The sequence below is a fragment of the Aulonocara sp. 'chitande type north' Nkhata Bay genome, linkage group LG4 (genome assembly GCF_057382095.1).
Source record: "Aulonocara sp. 'chitande type north' Nkhata Bay isolate Kocher_YH1m ecotype deep benthic linkage group LG4, A_spYH_male_GT1.1, whole genome shotgun sequence".
NCBI lineage: Eukaryota > Metazoa > Chordata > Actinopteri > Cichliformes > Cichlidae > Aulonocara > Aulonocara sp. 'chitande type north' Nkhata Bay.
The window spans coordinates 31531413-31555652 of record NC_141347.1 but is presented as its reverse complement, the minus strand read 5'-3'; the positions used below and the strand labels follow the sequence as shown (position 1 = coordinate 31555652).

General features: G+C 39.1%; 1 protein-coding gene across 3 annotated transcripts in view; it reads left to right on the top strand.

The window, feature by feature from the left end:
• asic2 (acid-sensing (proton-gated) ion channel 2) overlaps window positions 1-24240 on the top strand; it is a 410825-nt gene that overhangs the window by 356618 nt on the left and 29967 nt on the right. For all 3 annotated transcript variants that reach the window (XM_086289917.1, XM_086289918.1, XM_086289916.1), the window contains one exon: window positions 16650-16800. In XM_086289917.1, coding sequence (XP_086146043.1) covers window positions 16650-16800 — 151 coding nt within the window. The remainder of the gene's footprint in view (window positions 1-16649; window positions 16801-24240) is intronic.

Genomic DNA, 24240 nt, shown 5'->3' with positions numbered 1-24240 from the left:
GGGAAACGCCCAACTGCTCAATTACTAACTTGCAAATAGATGAGTTTGGCATGTGGTTGATTATTATTATTTTTTCTAATTTTGCAGTAATTATAGTTTCACATAATAGCAGGTATTACACATACCCCTCTGTAGACAATGGACTCCTCACACCATTGGCATGCTTTCTGTTTAATAAGGCTGAAGCAATGAGTTTAAAAAAAATCACCAGAGAGGCACTGATTTGGTAATCTCTTTTAGATTTTCTTGGACACTTTCCCTTGATTGATAATGAATTGCACAAACCTGACAATACGCACAGCTTCTCCTGCCTTCTCTCTCTTGATTACAACCATACACACACATGATCTTTTAAATTAACTCCAAAATCATTAGCAGTCGCTGTGATCAGTGGTTATTTCATTTGGGTCTGTTATTTCATGGGCCAGTAACTTTACTGCACAGCAGATATGAAATGCTGCCCCAGCATGGCTGGAAGCTGCTGTCAGGTCAGTATATTAAATTGTGTTATCCCAGGGTCATCCTTCCCCATTTTCAGGGAAGCTAAGCCAAAATCACTAATTCATGTGGCAGCATCTCTTACACAAAAAGGAAAGTGATGTGTAGTGAAAGCTGTTTGCTCAACAGAGACTTTTCAGTTCTATTTTGGCCTGCTGTTCTTTTGTTTTTGACTAAAACAATAAAAAGACCGAACTTGTCATTGTGCCAAAGCAAAATATTTTATTCACAGAGACTCTAAGACAAGGAAAGATTGAATCTCTTTCATATTTTCTTTGTGTTTTTATCTTTCAGTAGTTTAAGAGTTACAGGTAGACATCTCAGGGAACTAGGAAACACAATCCCTGTGCAGGTTGTAAAGAGGTAAGCAACTGGCAGTCTGAATATTGACCACTATAAAAAAGATTTTTTTGAAAAACACCAGTAAGACTTGCAAGACAAATTTGAAGTTGTGTTGTTTCACAGAGCTGCCTTTGCTTTTCAGAGGCAGGCATATGAACTCCGGGGGCTTCCTTAGAAATGTGGATGTGGATTCACATGTGAATTATTTGATGTAGTAATCCGGTACATTGATCCAGCAACTTTTACAATTAAACTCAGCAGGGATGTACGTCTTTGGCCAGTTTGGATATGTGTTCAGAGAGCAGCTCAGTCTGAGCTAGTAAAATGTACAAAGAATGCCCTTCAGCGTGTACCCGGGATGGTTTTTGTTCACCACATCGCACTCACTGGAAAATAATGTTGCTATTAGACGGGATTGATTTGACTTATATTTTTTGTACTTTAACTGCAAAATCTGTAAATCAAATAAGGTATGGTTGGTATAGGGGAAATCATTGGATAATTCCAACTAATATATATTTATGTATGGTTTAGTTTTAAAATACTTTGCAGCACAATAAAGATAAGAATAGAAAATTACAGCCATGCTAGTGACTGCACCATCTATCATTGTTATGTTACATTTCTCACAGTATTAAGATTGTGTTTTAGCTACAATGCTACATGTTCTTTCTTCTTTGTTAACCATGTAACCATGTTCTAGTTAACAATTAACTGAAAAAGTACACCAGAGATTGATGCGAATGACTATGTTTCAGCAAGCATTAGACAAATTAAAGATGCCAGACTCCATGATAATGACAAAAACAGGTTTTATCTGAGGTAGTCGTGAATAGTGGAACCAGTTTTATCCAATATTTTCCTATTTACAAAAAAAACCCTAAAAATCAAAACCAGTTTGCGGTGCAAGAGAAAAATGGCTCAGCACACTAGAATCATTTAATTTTTCCTTTGGTGATGGTGAATATCTGATTATCTTTTCTTCGTTGAATCTTGCATGTGAAAAACATTTGCATAACAAGCCAAAGATCATTTGTTATATCCTGGGAGGAGACAAAAGTCCTTTTGGGGATTGTTTCATGAAAGCATCTGGAATAAAAATCTGTCACATCAAATATGCAGAGCGAACCGCTGTGGCAACCCTTTGTGTATAAGAGAGCAGCAGAAAGTAGTTTCCCTTTCTCCAATGTCAAAGTCAGAACTGATAAATACTATCCGCCAGTTAAACTCCACCCTCTTTTTCACAATTCTTGTATTGTAAACTGTGATTTACAGATTACTCAAAGTAGGGATTAACTACTTCACTAGTTTAGCAATCTAGAAAAATGTCGCTCTAAGGCGTGTTGTTTTAAGCCCTTTGGTTGCCATTAAGAACCTTCACTGGATACCATCCATCTGCCCATGCAAACACCAAGAAGGTCCAGGTCAGGTCAGGTGGGGGCAGTGCAGATGCCTAAAACTCCCTCTCCCTGGCCACCCTCCTTGGTTCTTCTATAGAGAGACCAAGGCAGCCAAGAGATCTCTGCAGGGTGTCCTTGGTCTGCTCTGGGACATCCTCTTCATCAGACATGTCTGGAACACCTCATTTGGGAAGTGCCCAGGAGGCATCCTAGCCAGATACTCAAACCACCTAAACTGGAAGCTGTACTCTGAACAAAGCTGAGCCTGGACACCATTGGAGGAAGCTCATTTCAACCACTTGTGACTGTAGCCTCATTTATTTGGTCACTTCTACATCTTGTGACCATAGGTGAGGATAGGAACATAGATTGACAACCTAATTTTCATGCTCAGCTCTCTCTTTGTCACAACAGATGGATGCAGCTTCCACATAACAGCACATGACACACAAATTAATATGTCAGTCTCCTGCTCCATTCTTCCCACGCTCATGAACTCTGAGAGGTTGAAACTCCTCTACTCGGGGGAACAACTCATTCCCAACTTGGAGTGGGAATCCCACCCTTTTCTGGCTGAGAACAGACTTTGTGGTGCTAACTCTCATCCAAACTGCTTCACACTCTGTTGCAGACTTCTCTAGTGCAAGCTGGCGACCTTGTGTCACTAAAACAAAAACAAATAAACAAAGAAAAACATCATCCCACATCATCTGCAAAAATATGAACAGAATAGAGATCGAGGGCGGCCCTTTCAGTGTCAGATCTTGGTGGAATGAGGTTAAGCTGCTGCCAGGTCCTACATGTGCATTAATACTGTCTGCTTGAAGATAGAGCTCATGTGCTTCACACTGAGCAAACTCGTTATAAAAGGCTCTTCTTGACATTCTCGAAATTGGAGTATCCAATCTTCAAGGCCAGCTTTTGATGAAAAAATTCTAATCTTAGCAATGCATTAAATGTGACATATTATTCTCATCTCCAACTTCATGAATTTATTCCTGGATGTTACTAAAGTAGCTTTGCATGATTTGTGTGCTAGTTTAAAATAATGCTTTTTTACTTTGATAATGGGACTCAGAGCAGCTCTTCAGTTCTACCCCTGTCTTCTGTTGGCTATCCTCTAATTACTTCTCATTGATCATAAACATCTAAAAGTGTTTTTTCCTAATATGTCATAAACTAAACATTTAGAACAATCCAGCCCCTGAGATTTCAGCTCATATGTAGATCTGAACATTTGAAATGTTGACCTTTAATTGGAGTTTTCAGCATTATGTGTGTGAGGTGTGAGTTTGAGTGTGCATACATATATATATATATATATATATATATATATATATGGAAAGCACAACAAGTTAACTTTCAGTTCATCTTAGCAATCCCTCAGAACTGGCATCTACTCTATATACCATTGTGAGTTGAGACATGCCATCCAGTCAGATGATTTGGTTTTCTGTTGGTGATTAGGGGCTGCCACAGGTCCTTCACCTCTGGTCCATTACTTTGCCTTGCATCAGCTCTGGCAGAGGCAGCCACATTGTGACAGGTGAGATAGAGCCCCACCGGCCATCAGGGAGAGGTGACTTCTTAAAAATAATGACTGGGTATGTGCTATGTGATTGATGAGAATGAGATGACAGCTCGTAGTCCGTAGCTATATATGGACACCTCCTTCACAATGACATACCACGGGAGACGAAGAGCGAAAGAGAACATGTCATTTTAATATTTAAAATTTTCTGCTCCTGCAAGAAGAAAGTGTGGTTCGAGGGAAGGCGAGCAATATAATTATTATTCAGGGAGGCCAAGATGTTCCACCCAAAGTAACTCTTCTTTTATTTGATGTCATTTCTGAGGCACAATCTGAACCCGAGGACCTTGGGGATGATACTCTATAATAAGGTGAGGAAATGCTGTGGCTCAGGGCACAGAGTTCCAGTGTAAATACTTTAATTCTCTATTGTTTTCAATGGAGATACACTGGCTCGTAGTGCCTACTGAGCAAAACGTTTTTCTCTCATGAGGATATTTTCAAGCTACAAATGACTTTGAGCTTTAAAGAGATTTTTTTGTTTTGCTTTTTAACAAATATCCTTTTACACTTTGTTCCCAATCTTGATACAGGAAGATTACAACAGGGAAACATGTACCCCAAGTTTAGTAATTAACATGTTTGATCTCATTTGACTTAATTATTTACACTATCCAGTCTGTCTGATCTTACAGATCTCACAGTTTAACCAAGTTTGTGCCACTGAGACATGAATCCAACACGTGTGTTCATGTATGTCCAGCTACTGCTGTGGCTGAGGATGTATTTTGAGGTAAAACGATTATCACAAATTGTTGTTTTTACATTTGTGCTAATGCATGTGTTGACTAGATAAGTGGCTGGAGGAAATTTGAAAACACAACTTACCTTCCAACGAAAGCGCTCGCAATCATTCTGTTTAACCCTCATTAATGATTTCTCCCTGCTTTCCTGGGCAGACAAGGTTTGATGGACATTTCTGTGCGATTACTCCTATTAGTAGTAATCTGGCTGGGTGCCTACAGTACGTCTGACTTTGGCCAGTCCTGCTCTGCTCGATGAAGGTAGTTCAATTTTTACTTTAAGGCTAAAAGGGTATATGGCGCAGTTTCAAACCGCTGCAGAGTCTGAAACAGCAAATCAAACAATTCATCTTCGTTTTTTTTTCTATCTGCTAGGACCTTCTAGGGTTTATTACTGGCTAATAAAAAGAATGTAACTCCAATATGCCAGATTAGCAGTGGCATCGATACTGATATGATTATGCACTGATGTGATTACATGCCATTAAGTGACCAATGTAAATCCTTTTATAAAATTAAATGTTTTTCAGCAAGCCACATCAGCTCGTTTGCTGCCACTGCAAAATATCTGTACATGTGTTGCCTTATGTTAAGTTGATCTTTGTTATTTTTACACTGATTTCACAAGCATATTTTAAAGTTGGGAAAATCAGAGTCCTGGTGCGGTCTATCTGTACTTACTGTATGTTGAGTATCAGAATTGGTATTTGAAAAGCAAATGCTGACTTGGTGCATCCCCACTGACAACAGTTCAGACTTGTACCTACACTTGTTTTCCTCAAAACTGAGAGATATATTATGACAGTAATTCAGCATTACAGGAGCTGGTGGACATATTTCTTTCCCTAAGAGAGTCAGCGTAGCCATTTTTTCCTGCCTCAAATAACACACATTATCCACATCCAGACTCCCATCTCGACAGAGACATTAGGTCCATATCAATCATCTCATGTCACTTTTTCTTTGGAGGGGAAAAGCAAATAATTATATTTCCCCTCAAATACTGAACTCTTCCTTTAAGACACCTTTTGAGGCAATAGGATGGCCTTTTAGAGATAGGTGCGCTGGAGCTTCTGTATATCTTGATGGATTACACTGCAACACACTTGTCAGTTCTGTGTATCCTGATCCTCGCTGCCTCTGCGGCGTGTTCTCTTAGTAACAGTATAATCACGCTGTAGCAACATGGTAGTTTTGGCATAAAACACAAGAAGAGAAGAATCACAGCAGGTATTCAGTTCAGGCTGGTCTTAATGAAGATTATTTAAAAGGCACATGATGACAGGAGTTTGATGGTGATGAATAGGACAGGAAATTAAAACAGAATGCCATTATGAAAAGAACAACCGCCCTTCTTCCAAAAGCAGCATCGTAAGGGATCAGACCCTTTATTTCTGTGACCTCTCCCAGTGTTAATGCCATTAGACCGAGAAATTCTTGAACCCGCAAACAATGCCGAGTAATCCTGGTTAGGGTTTGGCCAAAGAGGTTTTATTTCTTTCTGTACTCAAGGGGTGCTTGTCTTTTGATACCAGCGTCTCACTCACTCTGTTTCCCTTCTTCTTTTTATTTCTCTTGTTCTCTTTGTAGTTCGTTTCCTTGTTGTTCGCTGCACCTTTTCCCTTCTCTCCAAAAGCATAAATATCCTGCTAGCAGCCCTGCAATCCTTTGTGTCCTATCTCTGCCCTGCCTCACTTATGTGCTGCCTTGTAAAATAAAATATTATAGACTGCCATGGTAAAATGACATTAGGGTGCAATGATAAATGTGTAGCATAAAGCTCCGAACATGTCACATAAATGACAGAATTTGTTTAATGTGATATGAAATATGCTTAGGATGCAAGGGTGTTTAAGTTCCTTCGGGAAGCTGGCTTGGCATGCAAGTAGTAGAGTTGCGTGCATAAAGTCATAATGATGAGTGAGGCAACTGTGTGCATGTGTGTGTGTGTGCTTAAACCCCTCCTTTCTCGTGCTCAGTGCCAACCCTGTCGCTAACGCAGCAGCCCTCTGCATTATTTATCCCCACAGCAGTACAACCACTTTTACTGCTGCCACACAGCGGAGAAAGTGCACACCTTGCAAGACCTTTTTTATAAACTTCACTCCTTTCTTCCTCTCCCAGTAAGCCATAAGGATAAAGCACCTTTTTCCTTCATCTCTCCTTCTACCCTCGAGCTCCCTTTATGCTTTGTTTTTATCATAAAACGCCATCTAAATTCACTTATAATGGATATTGATTTGTCAAACAATAACAGCAGCTCATTATAGACAGTTTGTGCAAAAGCTCCATAACCTTGAAAGTTGGAGGTGCTTCATGAGAGCTGATTAAACTGGTTGGCTGACTCTTGTGCTTAACATTTCAATTTACTCTTCGGTGCTTTTCACTTTATATTCCACCTGCCAGCAAAGCAAATGGGACGAATAAGAAAAGTGTCTTATTGCCTCCTTATACTGTAATGGAAAAATAAAAGAGGGTTGACAGTGGAATGTCATCCTAACTAAATAAATAAATAACAATGAATACAGCTCTTCCTTCCTTAGTTTTGTGGAAGGGAATTTCATAGTAAAGCTGCATAAACAATACAACTGACAGAAAAGTAATAGCAAAGTCAGCATCCAATAGCTGATGAATAAGCACTTCAGGAAGCTACATCCAATCTCAAACAGACCATAATATTACAAATGCAAAGGAGTCATCATCTGGTCTTTCTGTTTATCGATTTTCAACAGAAAATGGCTCGTCTGCATCACAGAATCTATTCAAATAATGGAAAAAAACCTTGAGCAAGGGCCAGCATAGGTAATATGGCAAAACACTTACTTTTAGTAGATAGCTTTGCTGTGTCACTTATGCTAAAAGTAAGATATTTAAATATTGCAGGTTCACCTCAGGGTATGTTGATAGTTTGGACACCACGTGGGCAGAAGCAGATAAGAAAGAAGCCAATGGCATTAGAGCAAAAAAGAAGAAAACTGAACATATTCTTTTTACAGCGTAAATGTGCCATTTTCCTTTTCTTTTCTTTTTTTGACTTGGCATCGTGTCAGCAAGCCATTTGCAAAGCTGAGATAACAAAATAGAATTGTATGGAAGAAAAGAAGATGAATTTAGACTAGAAGGGGTGTGTGACAGTCCAACATGAGGAGCAGCCACTTGACTTCAATTCAATTCAATTCAATTCAATTTTATTTATATAGCGCCAAATCACAACAAAAGTCGCCTCAAGGCGCTTCATAGATTCACTTCAGTCAAGGTCACAAATTTAAAGACACCCCTCCAGCCAGAATTTCTCAAGTACAGTGTTTTACCTGCATATACTGTGACTTTACAAGTTTTATGCAATCCTGTAACAGCCTGTATGTAAAGCATGAAACTACTTAAAACACCACCACTATGGTATGAGCTCTGCTGCTTAAAAAATAGTAGAGACAGTGGTTGTGATAGAACTGCTGTATTGGTATTCATTATATTCCACTGGCATACCTGATCAACTTGTCGATGCTATGAATGCATATTTACTAGGCTCTGCATTACACAGGAGCATGTTTAAGAGTGTAATTTGTTGGTGGTTAGTGTTAACAAGTGACCTTTCATCATGACAGGAATAGACACTAATGGCCATGTCATCTTTGGCTTCTTCTCTGTGGGAGGCGTTGCACTGCAAATAGGCAAGGTCATGCCATGTTTGCAGCTCTGGTCTTCCAGACATTCACACTTGCAGCTGTGAATACTAATGAGATGTGTTGTGCTGGTCAAAAGGCATTTTAATTGGCAGCCCAAATGTGCGCGCTCTCACTCACAGGTTGGCTCTCAGACCTCTGGCTTGAATAGAGGAAAAACTAATGCGATATCAGCAGCAACTGAGATCAACTGAGCACTGACAATTTGTACACTACACTGACTCGTGTAAGTGTAGCAGAAGCAACGCAGGGTATAAAGTTAAACTAGCATTCATTATTTTTAATGCAATTCCTCTAAATGTATTACATGAACACAGTTTAAACAACACTAAGTAAAAAAACATTAATTAATTTTTCATGTGCATCCAAATCTGCCGATATAGAAGCTTCAACATTATATGTAGTAAACTGAGACATTTCCATATTAAATATTACATGTGATCAATAATGATACTAGATGTTCGGGATAAATAAAAATCTTTGATAAAACAGTATTGCACACTAACTACATCAAACATGCTTTGATATCACTGATGGCATGCTGTGTAGTCTTGTGTTGTTTTGCCTTTGTTTCTCACCTGTCTGGTTTGCATTTTAAAGCACAAGTCTGCAAATATGTCTATAATGTGTCTATGCAGGGACATAGATATTCCCAGGTAGCTGGAAAAGATGAGAGACCAGAAAAACAGTGGGGAAAAACGGCGTGATCGCTTTGATTTTGTGCAAAAACCTATTGTTTTGCAAAGACGACAGCTAGTCAGACATGCCTCAATCATCAGCATAAATGATTACAGCACTATACAGAAGTCACTGATTGCAAAAGCAATGACCAGTGCATCGATTTTAACTCTGCTGCTGCTCCGTGTACTAAAATGGCCCATTTATAATCATGACATGTTCGACAAAATCAGCCTACACGTACACATGTATCAAAAACTATGATTGTGCGGTGAATATCCCATTCAGATCTGTAACAGCTGCAGAGTCGTAAACTGAATGCGCTGCATTGCTAGCGTTGGCTTCTTTTCTCTGTCTTATACGTGTCTTGCTTAAAGGGGCGTGGTCAGCTGGAGTTCCCGTTCCATTCAAAACTACAAACACTGAAACAGATCGTTTGGAACAGAGCTAAGAATCTGGTGTATGCAAGCACAATACAAAAACACATCTGCAGGGTAATCCCATCTGAAACTTGAAGTACACTTTCTGGGAATGTGTGAGGCTTTCAAGTTAAATATGTGAGCGTTGACGTAATATTTGCCAAAGGACCCTTGTGCAAGATACAGAACTCCAAGTTGCTCTGTGATGTGTTAACCCTATATTAAAACTGTTAATAAATTAAGACTATCTCGACTGGCACCAACCTTGGAAAAGGTGTCATTGCCATGCTCATTACAGACAGCTTTCTCCAAAGAGCAACTGTGACAAACTTCCGAAAGCAGCGATAGTTAATAATTGATCTACTTGCCTTTTCACTGTTGCTAATTAAATGTTAAATGAGAACTGATAATCCTATTCTCCTTAAGACATTTGTCATGCAGAGCAATGGTTTCTGTGCTATTTTACATTTCTGGTTTCTAGACAGGTTTGAGAAGTCATTACCTTCGACCATGTGACATCTCTGCTTGAAGTGGCAGTTCAGCAAGGAAGTGACAAAGACGGGGGACATGCAGGCAGGGTCAGTAGCGAGGATTTGCAAAATAACAGAACCCCTCTGTCAAGGATTTGTCAGGGTCTTTGTCATCAAGTGGCTGAAGAGGAGCCTTTCTGTCTGGTTGAGGTCTAATGAGATGTTGACCCGACCCTGGTCCTGTCTGTCAAACAACATCAGTCTTGACAAAAAGAGGCAAAGAAGGGCAAGCAGTGTCCCCCTGAATGCAATTCGCTCCTATAAAAAAATCCAGAGATAGAGATGTTGACAATCAGGCAACAACTGCATTTTTTAAAGAAAATATTCAGTTCAAACTGTGCTTTCGTCACTTGCACACACAAATGTGTATCGGAATAGCAAATAACTGTTGGGTAATTACACTTAATGGTACAGGCCCCCACCAATTAGCTAGTGAGGGTTAAATGGAACACTTCAGTCTCTGGAGGGTTTAGACAGCTGCGTAAATGAAGTTCATCTGAGGCATCATTAGAAAATGCTTTCATTCAGGAAAAATGGTGGTGATGTGATGCATGTCAACACACGGTTTCTGCTAATGAAACCAAGTTCATTGCTGTGAAGTTGTCTCGGAGCTGACTGGTATAGCGATTATCCCGGCTTTACCAAGACGTTCGCACTAGCGCAGAACGATACCTGAAAAACCCTGACGCATCTTGTACCTGCAAATGAAGAATGATAGTGCCATGAATATTTATCTGCTGTCCTCGTCACAATGCTCCAGGGATTTTCTCTGTCATTTGTTTCGTGCACATACATATGCGTCTAGAGCACCTCTGTTTTGCAGAGGTGAATGAACCTCTAATGTGGTACTTCATATTCTTCCGAAGCGCACCACCTCTTTGGCAGTGTGGCATCAGGTAGTCGATCAATCATGTCTGTAAACCATCCATGACTGAATTTTTAACCAGTCCTGAATAGGGAGCGCTGTTTGTGTGGGAGAGGCTGTGGTTAATAATAACTCCAACCAATAGTAACAACCTTGTTAACCCATAATACTGCGCAGTCAAAAAATAATATGGTACTTTTTAGTAAGAGGCATGAATCCCACATTTTTGTCTGCTGAATTGCCTCTTGAGGAGTCACAATCAACATTTCTCCCTCCATCGACATTGAGGAGACAGCTGCTTTTAACAAATCCCCTCTTAAAATAAAAGGAGAGAGGGTTGAGATGAAAAATGTTCCCATTTTTACGTGTTATTGATCAATATGAAACAGCTGTGGAACCGTAGAGTTAGACACACCTATGTATACCTGGGTATGCTACCATATACTTCAGTCTTTACAGTAATGTATGTTCAATACTACATTTGTCATAATTTGGCTGTGTGAAAGCAGGGAAGGACCCAAACGCAGACTTCTCAGAGTAAAGTAAACTGAAAAACAGAGCTTTATTTGCTAAATGGCAAAATAGTACAAAACTATACTGGGAATAAATAAGAAAACAAAACATACGGATAAGGACGCAGAGAAACACACAACTATGAGTGAGATCGCGACACTGGAAAGACGAATACAAAGGGCTTAAATGACGAGGGAACAGGAAACACATGGGGAACACAACTGGGTCAAATTACACTCAACGAGACAGAGGACATAAAGCTAAACATAACACACGAGACGAGGTACCTTCAAAGTAAGAGAAGCAAAGCAAAACATGGCGCACACACACAGGAGACTACTAAATCAAAACAGGAAGTAATGGGAACAAACACACAGAGGCGCAGACAGACCCAGAGGCACGATCTGATATCGTTGTGTTGGTGTTGTTCCCAGATCTACATAGTAAATGTTGTTCCAGGATCAACATTGCAAGTGACCAATCAGAATGTTGTGACGTCATACTTTTGCGACTTTGGGAAAAACTGCCATAAAACAAAAAACTGTTCTTAAGCTGCGAGAAACCGCCTTTGTCCGCCGATCAACGGACCCTGACCCTAACCCTTTAATAAACGCTAAGCAGAATTGATATTGTCCTTGCAACATTGGAATTTCATAAATGCACGAATGGCTTGGCGTGCCAAAGAATAACGTCACAAGAATGTGATTGGTCACTTGCAATGTTGATCCTGGAACAACATTTACTATGTTGTTCCAGGAATAACACCAACACGACGATATCAGATCATCCGACACAGAGACATGACTGACTGGGGAAACATGGATAAGCATGGCAGGCAGGGGGAAACAGAATGAAACATGAGGAGGAAACAAGACACAAGAACTCACACAACCTATATAAACACAGACACACAGAGAAAGACACCGAGGGCAAAGACACAAGAAGAAAATACTAAAAAAAATTAAGGAACTAAACAGGGAATATAAGAAACTAACAGCAGAATAACTAAAGACTACTAATGAACCAGAACACAACCCATAATACAAAATACCACAAGAATACAAGAAAACACAAACTGCTGGACCAAAAGGACGCAGAACCATGAAATTTTACTGTTTCAGCCACTGATGTTAATAAAGTCCCTACAAGGTGTTTAAACTATCTCTCAGGTTTTGAAGGTCAGCGTTAGGAAGTATGGGGTAACATTATCTGTGTCTGAGTGTTATCTGGAGATTTGCATATGACCATAGATTTCAGCTGATAATCAAAAGGATTCTCATTATCTCGACCGTTTCCAAATTGTGAGCAAATATCAGTGTGGGAGTTAGAACACTAAACTCTTGAGGATTCGCTGTGATGTAAAAATCAAGCGGCACTCGTATAATATGTGTGATGTTGCTCACTTATAACAAGATTAGGGCTTGTTAGCAAACCCAGTTCAACCACAACCTGCTTTATGGCCTCTGCTCATTTTTGTTTTACTCATCTGCAGCTTTTTCATGGGCAGCTTGTAACGGCACAAAGAGAGTGTGGGAACATCATAACAAGCACCCTCTTTTCCACTTTACACCTTTATTAGAAAAGCATTTTCACAATATAAGCAGGTGTAAGTTACAAAGTTAAACCAGTGTACTTTATTAAAGTAGCCCATTATTATAGCTTATATTGTTCTGGGTTTGCCAATACTATTTGAGACAAGTGTTTAATATTTAAGGCTTTGTTATAGTTTTAAAGACTGCAGTCAGTGGTGCTGTTGCATTGTACTAAATCACAGTGTGAGGTGTTTGTGATATTGATGGGTATATTTTTTATTTTGCTGATTAGGGTTCAGGGAACAGTGGTGCTCCTGATTTATTAAACTGTTTCATTCTGTCACTTCCTTTCAATCAGCTTCGAAGTTGATGGTTGTTACAGTGATTGCTATTCATCACATCAAATCGATCATTGCTTGTGTTACACACAAACTAACACACATTGTTACTCAAATAAGCTGCAATTTTAACTCAGCCTATTACTCATAAATGCCTTGTAGCCATTAGTTGGTTTTTGATGAACGGGAGGGGGCACAGAGAGATATTAGTGAAGGGCGAAGCTGTTGTCCACATACAGTAATTAGGAATGTGACTTTGTTTTGTTTATTCTCCCTCCCTGTGCACACACACATGAAAGGAGTAAAAAGTTTGTGAGACATATTCTCTGAAGCCCTGTTCAAGTCCAGGCCGAACGCTCTCTGCTTTTAAGTGATTATGTAGAACATTGCCTTTGGATTCGTGCGTGTTGCGTGTTTCTGTGGGCTCTGCTATATTTTTGGCTTTAGCAAATTAGAGCTGTGAACAACTGTCCTGTAGAAAGAAAGGTAGATGATGTGGAAATGAGGGGAAGTGCCCCTCTAGCAGGATGTGTTTAATGCCAAGGCTGACCTTCACGTAGACATATTAAACAACAACGTTTTAACTGTCAGTGTTGTGTTTCTGTGTGTGCACTATGGAAAAAAAATACAATTTGACCAAACACTGCGCACAAAAGAACAGCTTAAAAATAATGAAAACGGGATGCTTAATTATTTAGTTTTGTTTATATTTATTCCAGGACAAACCATATTCTCTGCATTTCAGTCAGGATTGTTGCATGTTCATTCTCATTCCTTGCTGACCCTCACCTCAGCAATCATAAGATAAGATAACCTTTATTAGTCCCACACGTGGGAAATTTGTTCAATCAACATTTTGCCTGTATAAAGCTCGGCAGCTAGAGCGTAAATATAAAAAAATCTGGTTTAACTGTTGATTCAGAAATCTATAAATACCACGTACTTCAGTATAAAGACTCCATCAGCAAGGCCAAACAAAGCTTCTACTCTGGTATTATCAGTTCTTATGAGGGTACAAGGACTCTGTTTTCAGTTCTCAACAAGCTAATTCAACCCCCCAACACTTTACCACCACACATCTATTCCTCTGAATCCTGCAACTCCTTGATGCTGTTCTGGACTACGAAAATCAATAAACATCCACCAGCAACTCAGATCAAATGTTGTGTCTACGCCCTCTCCAGAACCTTTTCTCCTTTTTGAGCCGTTTTCCACTTTTCATCTTCCTGATTTATCTGATATTTCCGAGTTCATATGTAAATCAAAGCCTGCCACATGTCATCTTGACCCCATGCCCACGGGGCTTGTGAAATCCTGCCTCTCTTCTTTACTCCCACTCATCTCTGCTATCATTCACTCTTCTCTCACCACCGGTATCGTTCCCTCCTTATTCAAGACTGCTCTAGTCACTCCTATACTGAAAAAAACCTTCTTTAGATCCTAACAACTTTAACAACCTCTGTCCGATTTCCAATTTAACCTTCATTTCTAAGATACTCGAAAAAGTGGTTGCACCTCAACTTCATTTACACCTGGTTAATAATAACAGTATCTACGAGAGATTTCAATCTGGTTTTCGCTCATGTCACAGTCCAGAAACTGCTTTACTTAAAGTCACTAACGATCTTCTAATCGGAGCTGACTCTAGTCTTCTCACCATTCTCGTCCTTTTAGATCTGAGTTCAGCCTTTGACACCATTTCTCACTCTGTACTTCTAAGCAGACTTTCCTCTCTCGGCATCTCTGACACACCCCTCGCCTGGTTTCAATCATATCTCCTCGACCGTTCCCAGTTTATTCAACTATCATCCCACTCTCGTCTATTCCCCGTCTCCTCTGGTGTACCTCAAGGCTCAGTTTTAGGCCCTCTTCTCTTCATGATATACATCCTCCCTCTAGGTACCATTTTCCGCAAATTTGATCTTCAGTTTCACTGTTTTGCTGATGACACCCAGTTATATCTCTCTTGCAAACCTGATTCCTCCCTCCCACCTTCCTCCCTTTCAGAATGTCTAACTGAGTTAAAATCCTGGTTTAGCTCTAATTTTCTAAAGCTCAATGAGGATAAAACTGAGATCCTCCTTATTGGCACCAAATCCAACCTTTTGAAGGCGAACCATTTCTCACTCACCATCGATAACTCCACAGTTTTCCCTTCTCCTCAGGTTAAGAGCCTTGGTGTCATCCTAGACAGTTCACTTTCCTATAAATCTCACATCAATAATCTCACCCGTTCTGCCTACATCCATCTACGCAACATTAACAGATTGCTTCCTTCTCTTTCCACCCAGTCTACGTCCATTCTTGTCCACAGTCTTGTTACCTCCCGTATTGACTACTGCAATTCTCTTCTGCATGGTCTCCCCCAAAAATCCCTCCATAAGCTTCAACTGGTTCAGAACTCTGCTGCTCGCATTATCACCAGAACCCCCTCCTACCAGCACATCACCCCTGTTCTTCAGGAACTTCACTGGCTCCCTGTGAAATTCCGGATAATATTCAAACTTCTTCTGCTCACCTTCAAGGCCCTTCATAACCTCGCTCCTCCTTACCTTTCTGACCTGTTAACCACTACCTGTTCTGCCCGTTCACTTTGATCTTCTTCTTCTATCCAGCTTGCTGTACCTTCCTTCCGCCTCACCACCATGGGAAGCAGAGCTTTCAGCTGCTCTGCTCCCAGGCTGTGGAGCTCTCTGCCCCCAAAAGTGTTTTATCCTACTGTAAAGTGTCCTTGGGTGACTTGAAAGGCCCTCATAAGTAAAATTTATTATTATTATTATTATTATTATAATGTTTGATACCGAGCAATTTTTTGATTTTAAACATAGTGTTTGAATAAAAACAGGAACTGATAGAAGTTCAGCAGCACAATATTTTATCATTTAGACGCACCAAACTGCAAACAATAATAGTATTTTACCAAAAGCAATATAGATGCTGTCAAACCATATCCATCTGAAAATCCAAAGGAAAGCACAAAAGCAGAAATGTATTATTAATTCCACTGCTTATTCCCTAGCGCAGTGAATGTAGCACCTGTTGTATTCCACCTTGTGTAAGCAAAGGTGATTTACACTTACACTGGTTCATGTTCATAAAAGCAGCCGTGGAACATGTTTACGTGCACGTGCAAAATGACAACATGTCACAGTTGACCGACTTGCTCCAAATAGGGAGATAATGTGCACAGATGTGTAGTGACAGTGTCATAACTGTGCATATCATAAGAGGGAGAACCAAGCTGAAACCTTTATAGATTCATATTGAAATACATAATAATTGACAGCTCAGAGGGAAACATTAGGCTCATGAAAAATCTAATCGCAGCTCGTTATCATTCTATAGATATATATTTAATTGCTAAATTGATGCCTTTGGTGTGAAATAAATCCACTTTTAAATTAGACCCTTCGGTTTGCCGCCAAATGTCTCTACTTCAGTGATATTTTTATAGTCTGAGGTCTCTGTATCATCATCAATAAATCGTAAGTCATCACTTCTCTCTGTCTTCGCTTAGGTGTTCACCAGATATGGGAAGTGCTATATGTTCAACGCAGCAGAGGAGGGGAAGACGCTGCGCACCACCATGAAGGGAGGGACTGGAAATGGCCTGGAGATCATGCTCGACATCCAGCAAGATGAATACCTGCCTGTATGGGGTGACACAGGTAGGCCTGGAAACATGCTCACCATGATGTTCAAAAATAAGTTCATTACTGATTGATTTCCCTTTCAGTACCAGGTTAAAAACAAGACCACTATAGTTAAACGGGGCGATTTCAAATGAAGGATTCATTTTGTTCTCTGCTTTTTTTCTTCACTTGTAGCTTTTTGCTTGATTATATGATCCATGCAACAGCAATATTTAGTTACTTTGACTGATTTGTACCTCTTTCCTTGATGTGATTGCATCCAGGATGCCGTATGAACTCGTGCAACACTTGCACTTTAGATTCATCCACCTATGAGTCAGTCATTCCTGGTTTTGGTAAAAGCTTGTTTTCGTGTTCTTTTTTTCAATACCTCAAAAACTGTGTTGTTCTAAGCTTCAGCGTTAGCATGCAATATTTCATAAAATGCATTTTACACTGCTTACAAAACATTATTCTATTCCACTCAAACAAGTGGATTTCTTGAGAGTCCACTTGTTTCAGTCAACTCTCAAAGTTATTTCTTTCTTTCCATCGTTTATTTATTTGTCTGTCTGTGTTATGGGGATATTTTAACTGATCTCTTGCAAAGTGAATTTCAGATGGTAAAAATCATTGCAATGTTTAAAAAGCTATTTCCCTAGTTGTAGCCCAAACTGATCCTTTGGGCTGATGGTATTTTTTTTATTCACTTTATTTACTTTAGACATAATAAATAAAAAAGCAATTTGTGTTTGGTTTTTTTTGTTTCTCCTGATGAAATCTCTTTAGGGACAGATTCATACCGAAAAATTCCAAATCAAAGTTTTAGAAAACTGAATGTGAAATTTTAAAATGCATGAGATGACAGTCATCAGTTTTTTTTTAATCCAAACAACTATAAATCTCTTCTTGTTTATACTTGTAAATCAGATGAAAAATGTTATTACCATTCCTGTCTTTTTAAAAAGTAAAAAGTATTGCACTGTATTGAGCTCAATACCCAAGGATTTAATTGAATAGAAGACTTATTTATATAGCTTTTCTAGCCCACATCAAGCACTTCTTGTTGCACGACTGCTGTTGTATTCTCTTTGAGAAAGGCTCTAAGCAAATTTCTCAGGATATTTTCATTTGATGCATCTTCATTTATGCCCAACTGTGGGCATATTTTTCCTTTCAGAATGTAGACGTCTTACAGATCATAATACATATTCAAACTCTTTTCAACTCAAACACTAAAATAGTGGAGCTTTAAATTATCCTATTTAGTGAGATACATGTAAATATCTTATTTTTGATGCAGGGTGACTGTTTAAGGGAGGCTTGTTTTGTAAGCAGTGCCATATTGTAGCACATTGAATGACCAGCTCACGGCTAAAACAAGTGGAAGGGTAGACAGGGGAGTTCACAGCAGCTAGCCAAGCAATGCACAGCTCTGCAGATGGGCATTAGTTTTGGATATTAAAAAACTATCATCAGAAACTCCACGTCCTCTTACTCCTTATCTCGTTCTATTTACACTGGGTTTTGTAGGATTCCACCCAAACCTCCTTTAGGTTTTAATTCAGTTTGAACATGCTGTACTTCTGCCACCACCCTGGCAGCATGTGGAACTCCTTCTCCCAGCAGGCTCCAGTTTTCAGTGCCCTTGTTTATCCCCTTGTGGTTTAATTAGCCTGGATGCACTGAGTCAGCCTCAGCATGGAGCATGCTGCTTCCTCAACTGAGCCAGGTCTCTGTGCTGTCCAGACATGATGGCAACATGCTGCACAGGCCCTAATTCCACATCTCCTCCCACCAGTTATCTTTTTCTCCATCCAGACAACCCACCTTCTTTCCTCCCATGGCTTCCTCTACTGTCCATCATCCAGAAGTGCAGCAGTTGGGTCTCTGGGGTTCTATTAGCACACTACAGTATCCAGGATGCTGCAGGGCAACCATGATAGTCCTCACTTTATCATGACGGACAAACATCGCAAGAAATGTGTTTCATTCTTTGAAAAATGAACAAGACAGATATAACTTTGAGAGGTGGGAGAAAACAGATGGCCTGTTGCCTGGAAACGCAGCTTTCTTCTCGCCATGTTACTGACCAAACTGCTCAGTGAAGGAAATCATAAATGGACAGGATCTGTCTGTTTTTCCTATCCATACTGCTGCCTGCAAAATGAGTCCTCAGCCAGATTTTAAATAGTTAAATTCTCACCAGGAAATTAATTAGAGTAATTAGGACACCATTGTGGTTCATGATCAAGCATTTTTTGTTCTTTCCTCTTATATTCAGCAGGTAAAGTAAGTATGGATCACTGGTTTTCAAAGTAAATATATTTCTTAATATGCAGTTGACATGAAATTCTCACCAGATGTTGGTAACAACCCATCCAATCCACACATGGAAAGAAAATATCAAACCATAAATGTGGATAAATTCAGTTTTGTAACACAGGGAAAAAGTATTGAACATATGAAGAAGGGAGGTGCAGGAAGGCATGGAAGCTCATGACACCAGCTAAAATCTATCACTGATAGATTTTAGCTGGTGTGAAATCTATCAATGCTTACACTTAGTGCAAATTAATACCAGCTGGTTTAGTCCCACCTGGTGGCATATAAAAAGGTGTCTCATTACCAAGGTGTCACACAAGAAACACATCAGGATGGATAAAACCAAGCTCACTCAAGACTTTTGCAACCTTATTGCTGCAAAACACGCTGATGGCATTGGTTACAGCAAGCATTTCTATTGAAGGTTCCAATGAGCACTGCTGGAGCCATAATCAGGAAGTGGAAAGAAGATCATTTCGCCATGAACCAGCCGTTAACGGTGGGCCAGTCGCAAGATTTCAGGCAGAGGAGTGAAAAGATCAGATGACTAAATGCACTGAGTCGCAATGGCTGAGTGCATTTGAAGAAAAGGGATGTTGAAGCATGTTTGCTGAACAACAATTAGAAAGACCTGTGAAATACTGGGAAATATAGTCTGGTCCCAGGACCAGACCAAACACGAGCTCGTTGGATGCCATAATACAAGTCCATGTTTGGAGGTAAAAAGGCACCATATTTCCCCCCCAAAAACACCATACCAACAGTGAAGGTTAGAGGTGAAAACATTATGGTGTGGGGATGTTTATCACATGGCCCTGGCACACTTTATATATTTGAAGGAATCTTCTACCATCTACCAGGATGATGAAGATTAAATCAGGGTGGGTGATTCAGCAAGACAATGATCCCAAACACACAGCCAAGGAAACTGTGAATTGGTTTCAGAGCAAGAAAATAAGTCTGCAAGATTGGCCTGAACTGAATCTAATTGAAAGTCTTTGGAAAGAACTGAAGCTCACAGTTCATAGAAGGAGCCCACAGAACCTTCGGGATTTAAAGACTGCTTGTATGGAAGAATGGGCTAAAATCAGACCTGGACAATGCATGCCATTAGTTTTAACATATAGGACCTGTCTTGAAGCTGTCATTGCAACAAATGCTTGTGTACAAGGTGTTAAATACATTTCAGTAAGCGTGCTCAAAGCTTTTTCCCTGTGTCATTTCTTCTTATTACAAATAATTTATGGCTTGATTTTGTTGCATGTGTGGACTGGGTGGGCTGTTACCAACGTCTGGTGAGAATTTCATGTCAATAGAATCTTAAGAAATATATTTAGAAAGCTGATGACGTCATCAGTACTTATTTTACCTGCAGCTTAACTGCTGCTCGAAAGAGTTTCCACAGAAAACTGTTATATGGTTGGAGTTTTCAGCCAAGCTTTTTTATGTTTTTATTTTATACTGGATGGGGGCTTATAAGAACACATGCATAAGGACAAACTGCTTTTAGAAAGAAAACATGTGCAGGACGTTCTTTTAAGCAAGCCAGAAACTGAAGCACAGCCCAGTCAGAGCAAATCTGAGTGCCAGGACATCATCTTCTACTGGGTCATCTGATAAACATTTTACCCATCTAATTGGCAAATCTCATACAGAGTATGCTATTTAGGCTTGTTTGGCATGCATACAGTACCTGTACATCAGTGAGCAAATTTGTCAATGTAAGGAGGGAAGGAACTGGATTATTAAGTAAATATTTTTGCTTTGGCTGTTTTAAGAGCGCTCTAGTACTACATTAAACCTCTGAAAATTTCATAATACCTAGAGTTCATCCGTTTTTCCATTTAAAGTCAGCAAGCAGTCTTTATGCACTCAGCACCCTGTCCATTCAATAGCACAACAGTGTTTGTAGAATAATGAAAAGCTCCTCAGACACATTACAGGCAAAGCCGCAAACTGTGATGACACTGAAGTCCAGTCCTTTCTTATATCAGATATATTTGTGTTTTCATCATCATCACAGAGGATTGCTTTTAAGATAAAGTCAGCCCTTGTGTAAAAAAAATAGGCTGTTCTAAACAGCCAGTTGTATTGTGCTCTGGTTGAAGGGATGCAGATTGTAAGAGATTTGCAAAGAATCACAGAGTCAGGAGTTTCTGTCTTCTTCTGTTGTCTATTTTCCCTCTGTTTGCCATTCATCTTATCAGATTTTAGCTTCCATCATATGTGGCAAACAGGAAAGTGCAACCCAAACAAGCCTCAGAGTCCGCCGTTAAAATCGTGCCTTGTCTGTACATTTTCTGTCTGCCGTTAGGAAATGAAAGCGATGGTGAAAACACTGAGAAAGGGAGCAGGTTTTTTTATTTCAGCAGCAGGTTAAGCCAAGTGCAAGTGGAATTGGAAAGTCCTTGATCCTTTTATCTTTACTTTTTGTATCTTTTCCTTTTGTGATGTCAGTGTGATGTTCTCATGTGCAATCTTTTGTGTGTGGGGTTTTTTTCTTGGATATTTAGACTGCATCTTTGATTGAACTGTATTGTTTCTTAAATTGATGAGGGGAAAAAACACAAGGGATCAGTTTAATTTTTAATTAATCTGCCATCCAAATATTATGTTTAGTTGGGTATTTTTACAGGATTGTGGGTCAAAAAAATCTTTCTTCACATCTTAGCTACAGTAGCATAGGTGGCACATCTGAATGCTTTGCTCATTTGCTGCTTTTTGCTGTTTCATTCAGTCTGCTTGGAAACTATTATTACTCTTCATGTCAAGATTTTGCAAAGCCAGCATTTTAGCTCTGTATGATTTGTCTGTTGCTCAGATTTGTCTACAATGTTTCTATCTGAATATGAATTGAATTGATGTTGCTGTAGCTTTTTACAAAAAAATGCCAGACATAAGACTGAATACAGAATCCGGTTGAATTCATTTATGTTGAACAGAGAAGCCGAGTACTGAATGAACATAAACATAGATTGAGTATTCAAAAAATGTAGAGATGTTCAGTTCAGTTCAGTTCATTTTTATTTCAAACATTTCAAACATGTGCCTTCACAATCATTACAAAATATCATTCCATTATTTGTTTGAAAAGGAGTAGGCTGAAGTATTTACTTATTTGTCCCTACCCCCTCAAGTTTTACCTCTCATTCATTTAATTTTTTTTTTTGTCTTAAATTAAACAAACAACATATGAAACATATAAACATATGAAGTAAAACAAAACATAACATACATAAATCAAAAACAAGAAATTAGCAAGCCCCACAACAGTATAGTTTCTTTCATATGAAAAATACAGAATGTGTATATTTGCAGATACACAAGTTATGGAAAAACAACAAACCAAAACAAAACAAAAAAACAAAAAAACAACCAAAAAAGAACCGCAACACCATTACCAGCAACATTACCATCCTGGGTTAACCCCGTTTTCTTCATTCTTATACTTATTTAAAATTAGGTTTTTATATTTTACTTTAAACTGTTTTATGTTTTGACTGTCTTTTATTTCTTCTGTTAGACTGTTCCATAATTTAACTCCTGAAATTGAGATTGACATAGTTCTTAAAGTTGTTCTAGCACTTTGTATTTTTAAATTCCATTTCCCTCTTAAGTTATACCCACCTTCTCTTTCTATGAACAATTTACAGATTTCTTTGGGAAGCAATTTATTTCTGACTTTATACATTATTTGCGCTGTTTTAAGCTTCACCAAGTCTTGGGATTTAATAGCTTGCATTTTGACAGAGTGCATTTGTATGGTCCCTGTACCCTACATTATTTATTAATCTAATGGCCCTTTTCTGTATTATAGTTATTGTTTGTGTGTTACTTTTGTATGTGTTTCCCCAGACCTCTACACAGTAGCTCATATATGGCAGTAGTAAAGCACAGTATAAAATGTGCAGTGCTTTCTGATCCAACATATGCTTTGCTTTTCCCAGGACGGCAATGCCCCGTGCCAATTTCCCCCGAACATAAGTAATGTGTGGCTTCCAACAGAGCTTGTGGTCAATGATCACCCCAAGAAATTTTATTTCATTTACTCTTTCTAAATATACATTGTCAACACATATTTCTACTTCGATGTTTTTCTTTTGGTTTCCAAACAACATAAATTTGGTTTTATCTAGATTCAATGATAATTTATTTATATCAAACCACTTCTTTAATATCGTTAATTCCTGTGTGATCATTTCCAAAACCTGTGGCAATTCCCCACCTGCACACAGTATATTTGTGTCATCTGCAAATATTACAAACTTTAAAATCTCCGATACTCTGCAGATATCATTTAAGTACATAATAAACATTTTTGGACCCAGTACTGAACCTTGAGGTACTCCACAAGCTATATCCATCAAATTAGATTTATATTCATTTATTTGTACATATTGTTGCCTATTCCCTACATAGCTTTTTAACCATTCCAAAACCACTCCCCTAAACCCGTACTTTTCCAGTTTTTTTAATAGAATTTCATGATTAACAGTATCAAACGCCTTCTTTAGATCTAAGAAAACTCCGAGCGCATACCTCTTATTATGTGAACTTTTCCATGAAGGCTGGAAAACTTGTGAGCTGTTAAAGATCATATGGTATGATCAAACAGTCCAGAAAAGTTGCTAAATGGACCTCATGGTGGGAATTTCGGAAGGTGAAAAATGTGAGTGCATTTAAGAAATTGATTTTAGTTCAACACAAGTTGAATTTTTATATATGAAACTGCACAGCGCATGAATATATGCTATAGAAGTCAGCATCATCTTTCTGGGGCTGTGGTTAGTCACAGTTATTCCTGACGCTAAATGCTGGACATGTGCTCACAAGTCTGTGCTTTAAGTCCTCTTGATTCCAGAGGTCAACAAGGCATTTTTTGTGCTGTGAGCTGCAGCTCAACTGGGGAAAAGAAAGAGAAGAAAGAAAGAGGGAAATAAAAACAGCAGGGAAGAGGAACGGTAATAAAGGGCAAAAGAAAAAAACAACAAAACAAACAAACAAAATACATCTATCAATCACATCGATCACCTGTTGAGAAAGAAGAAAGAGAAAACAATCAAAAACAAAGCCACAGCCCCGTCCTCCAGGGCATGGAGCAGGTATGGAGGAGATCAAGACTCCAGACATCCAGAGGCCCTCAGAACACAA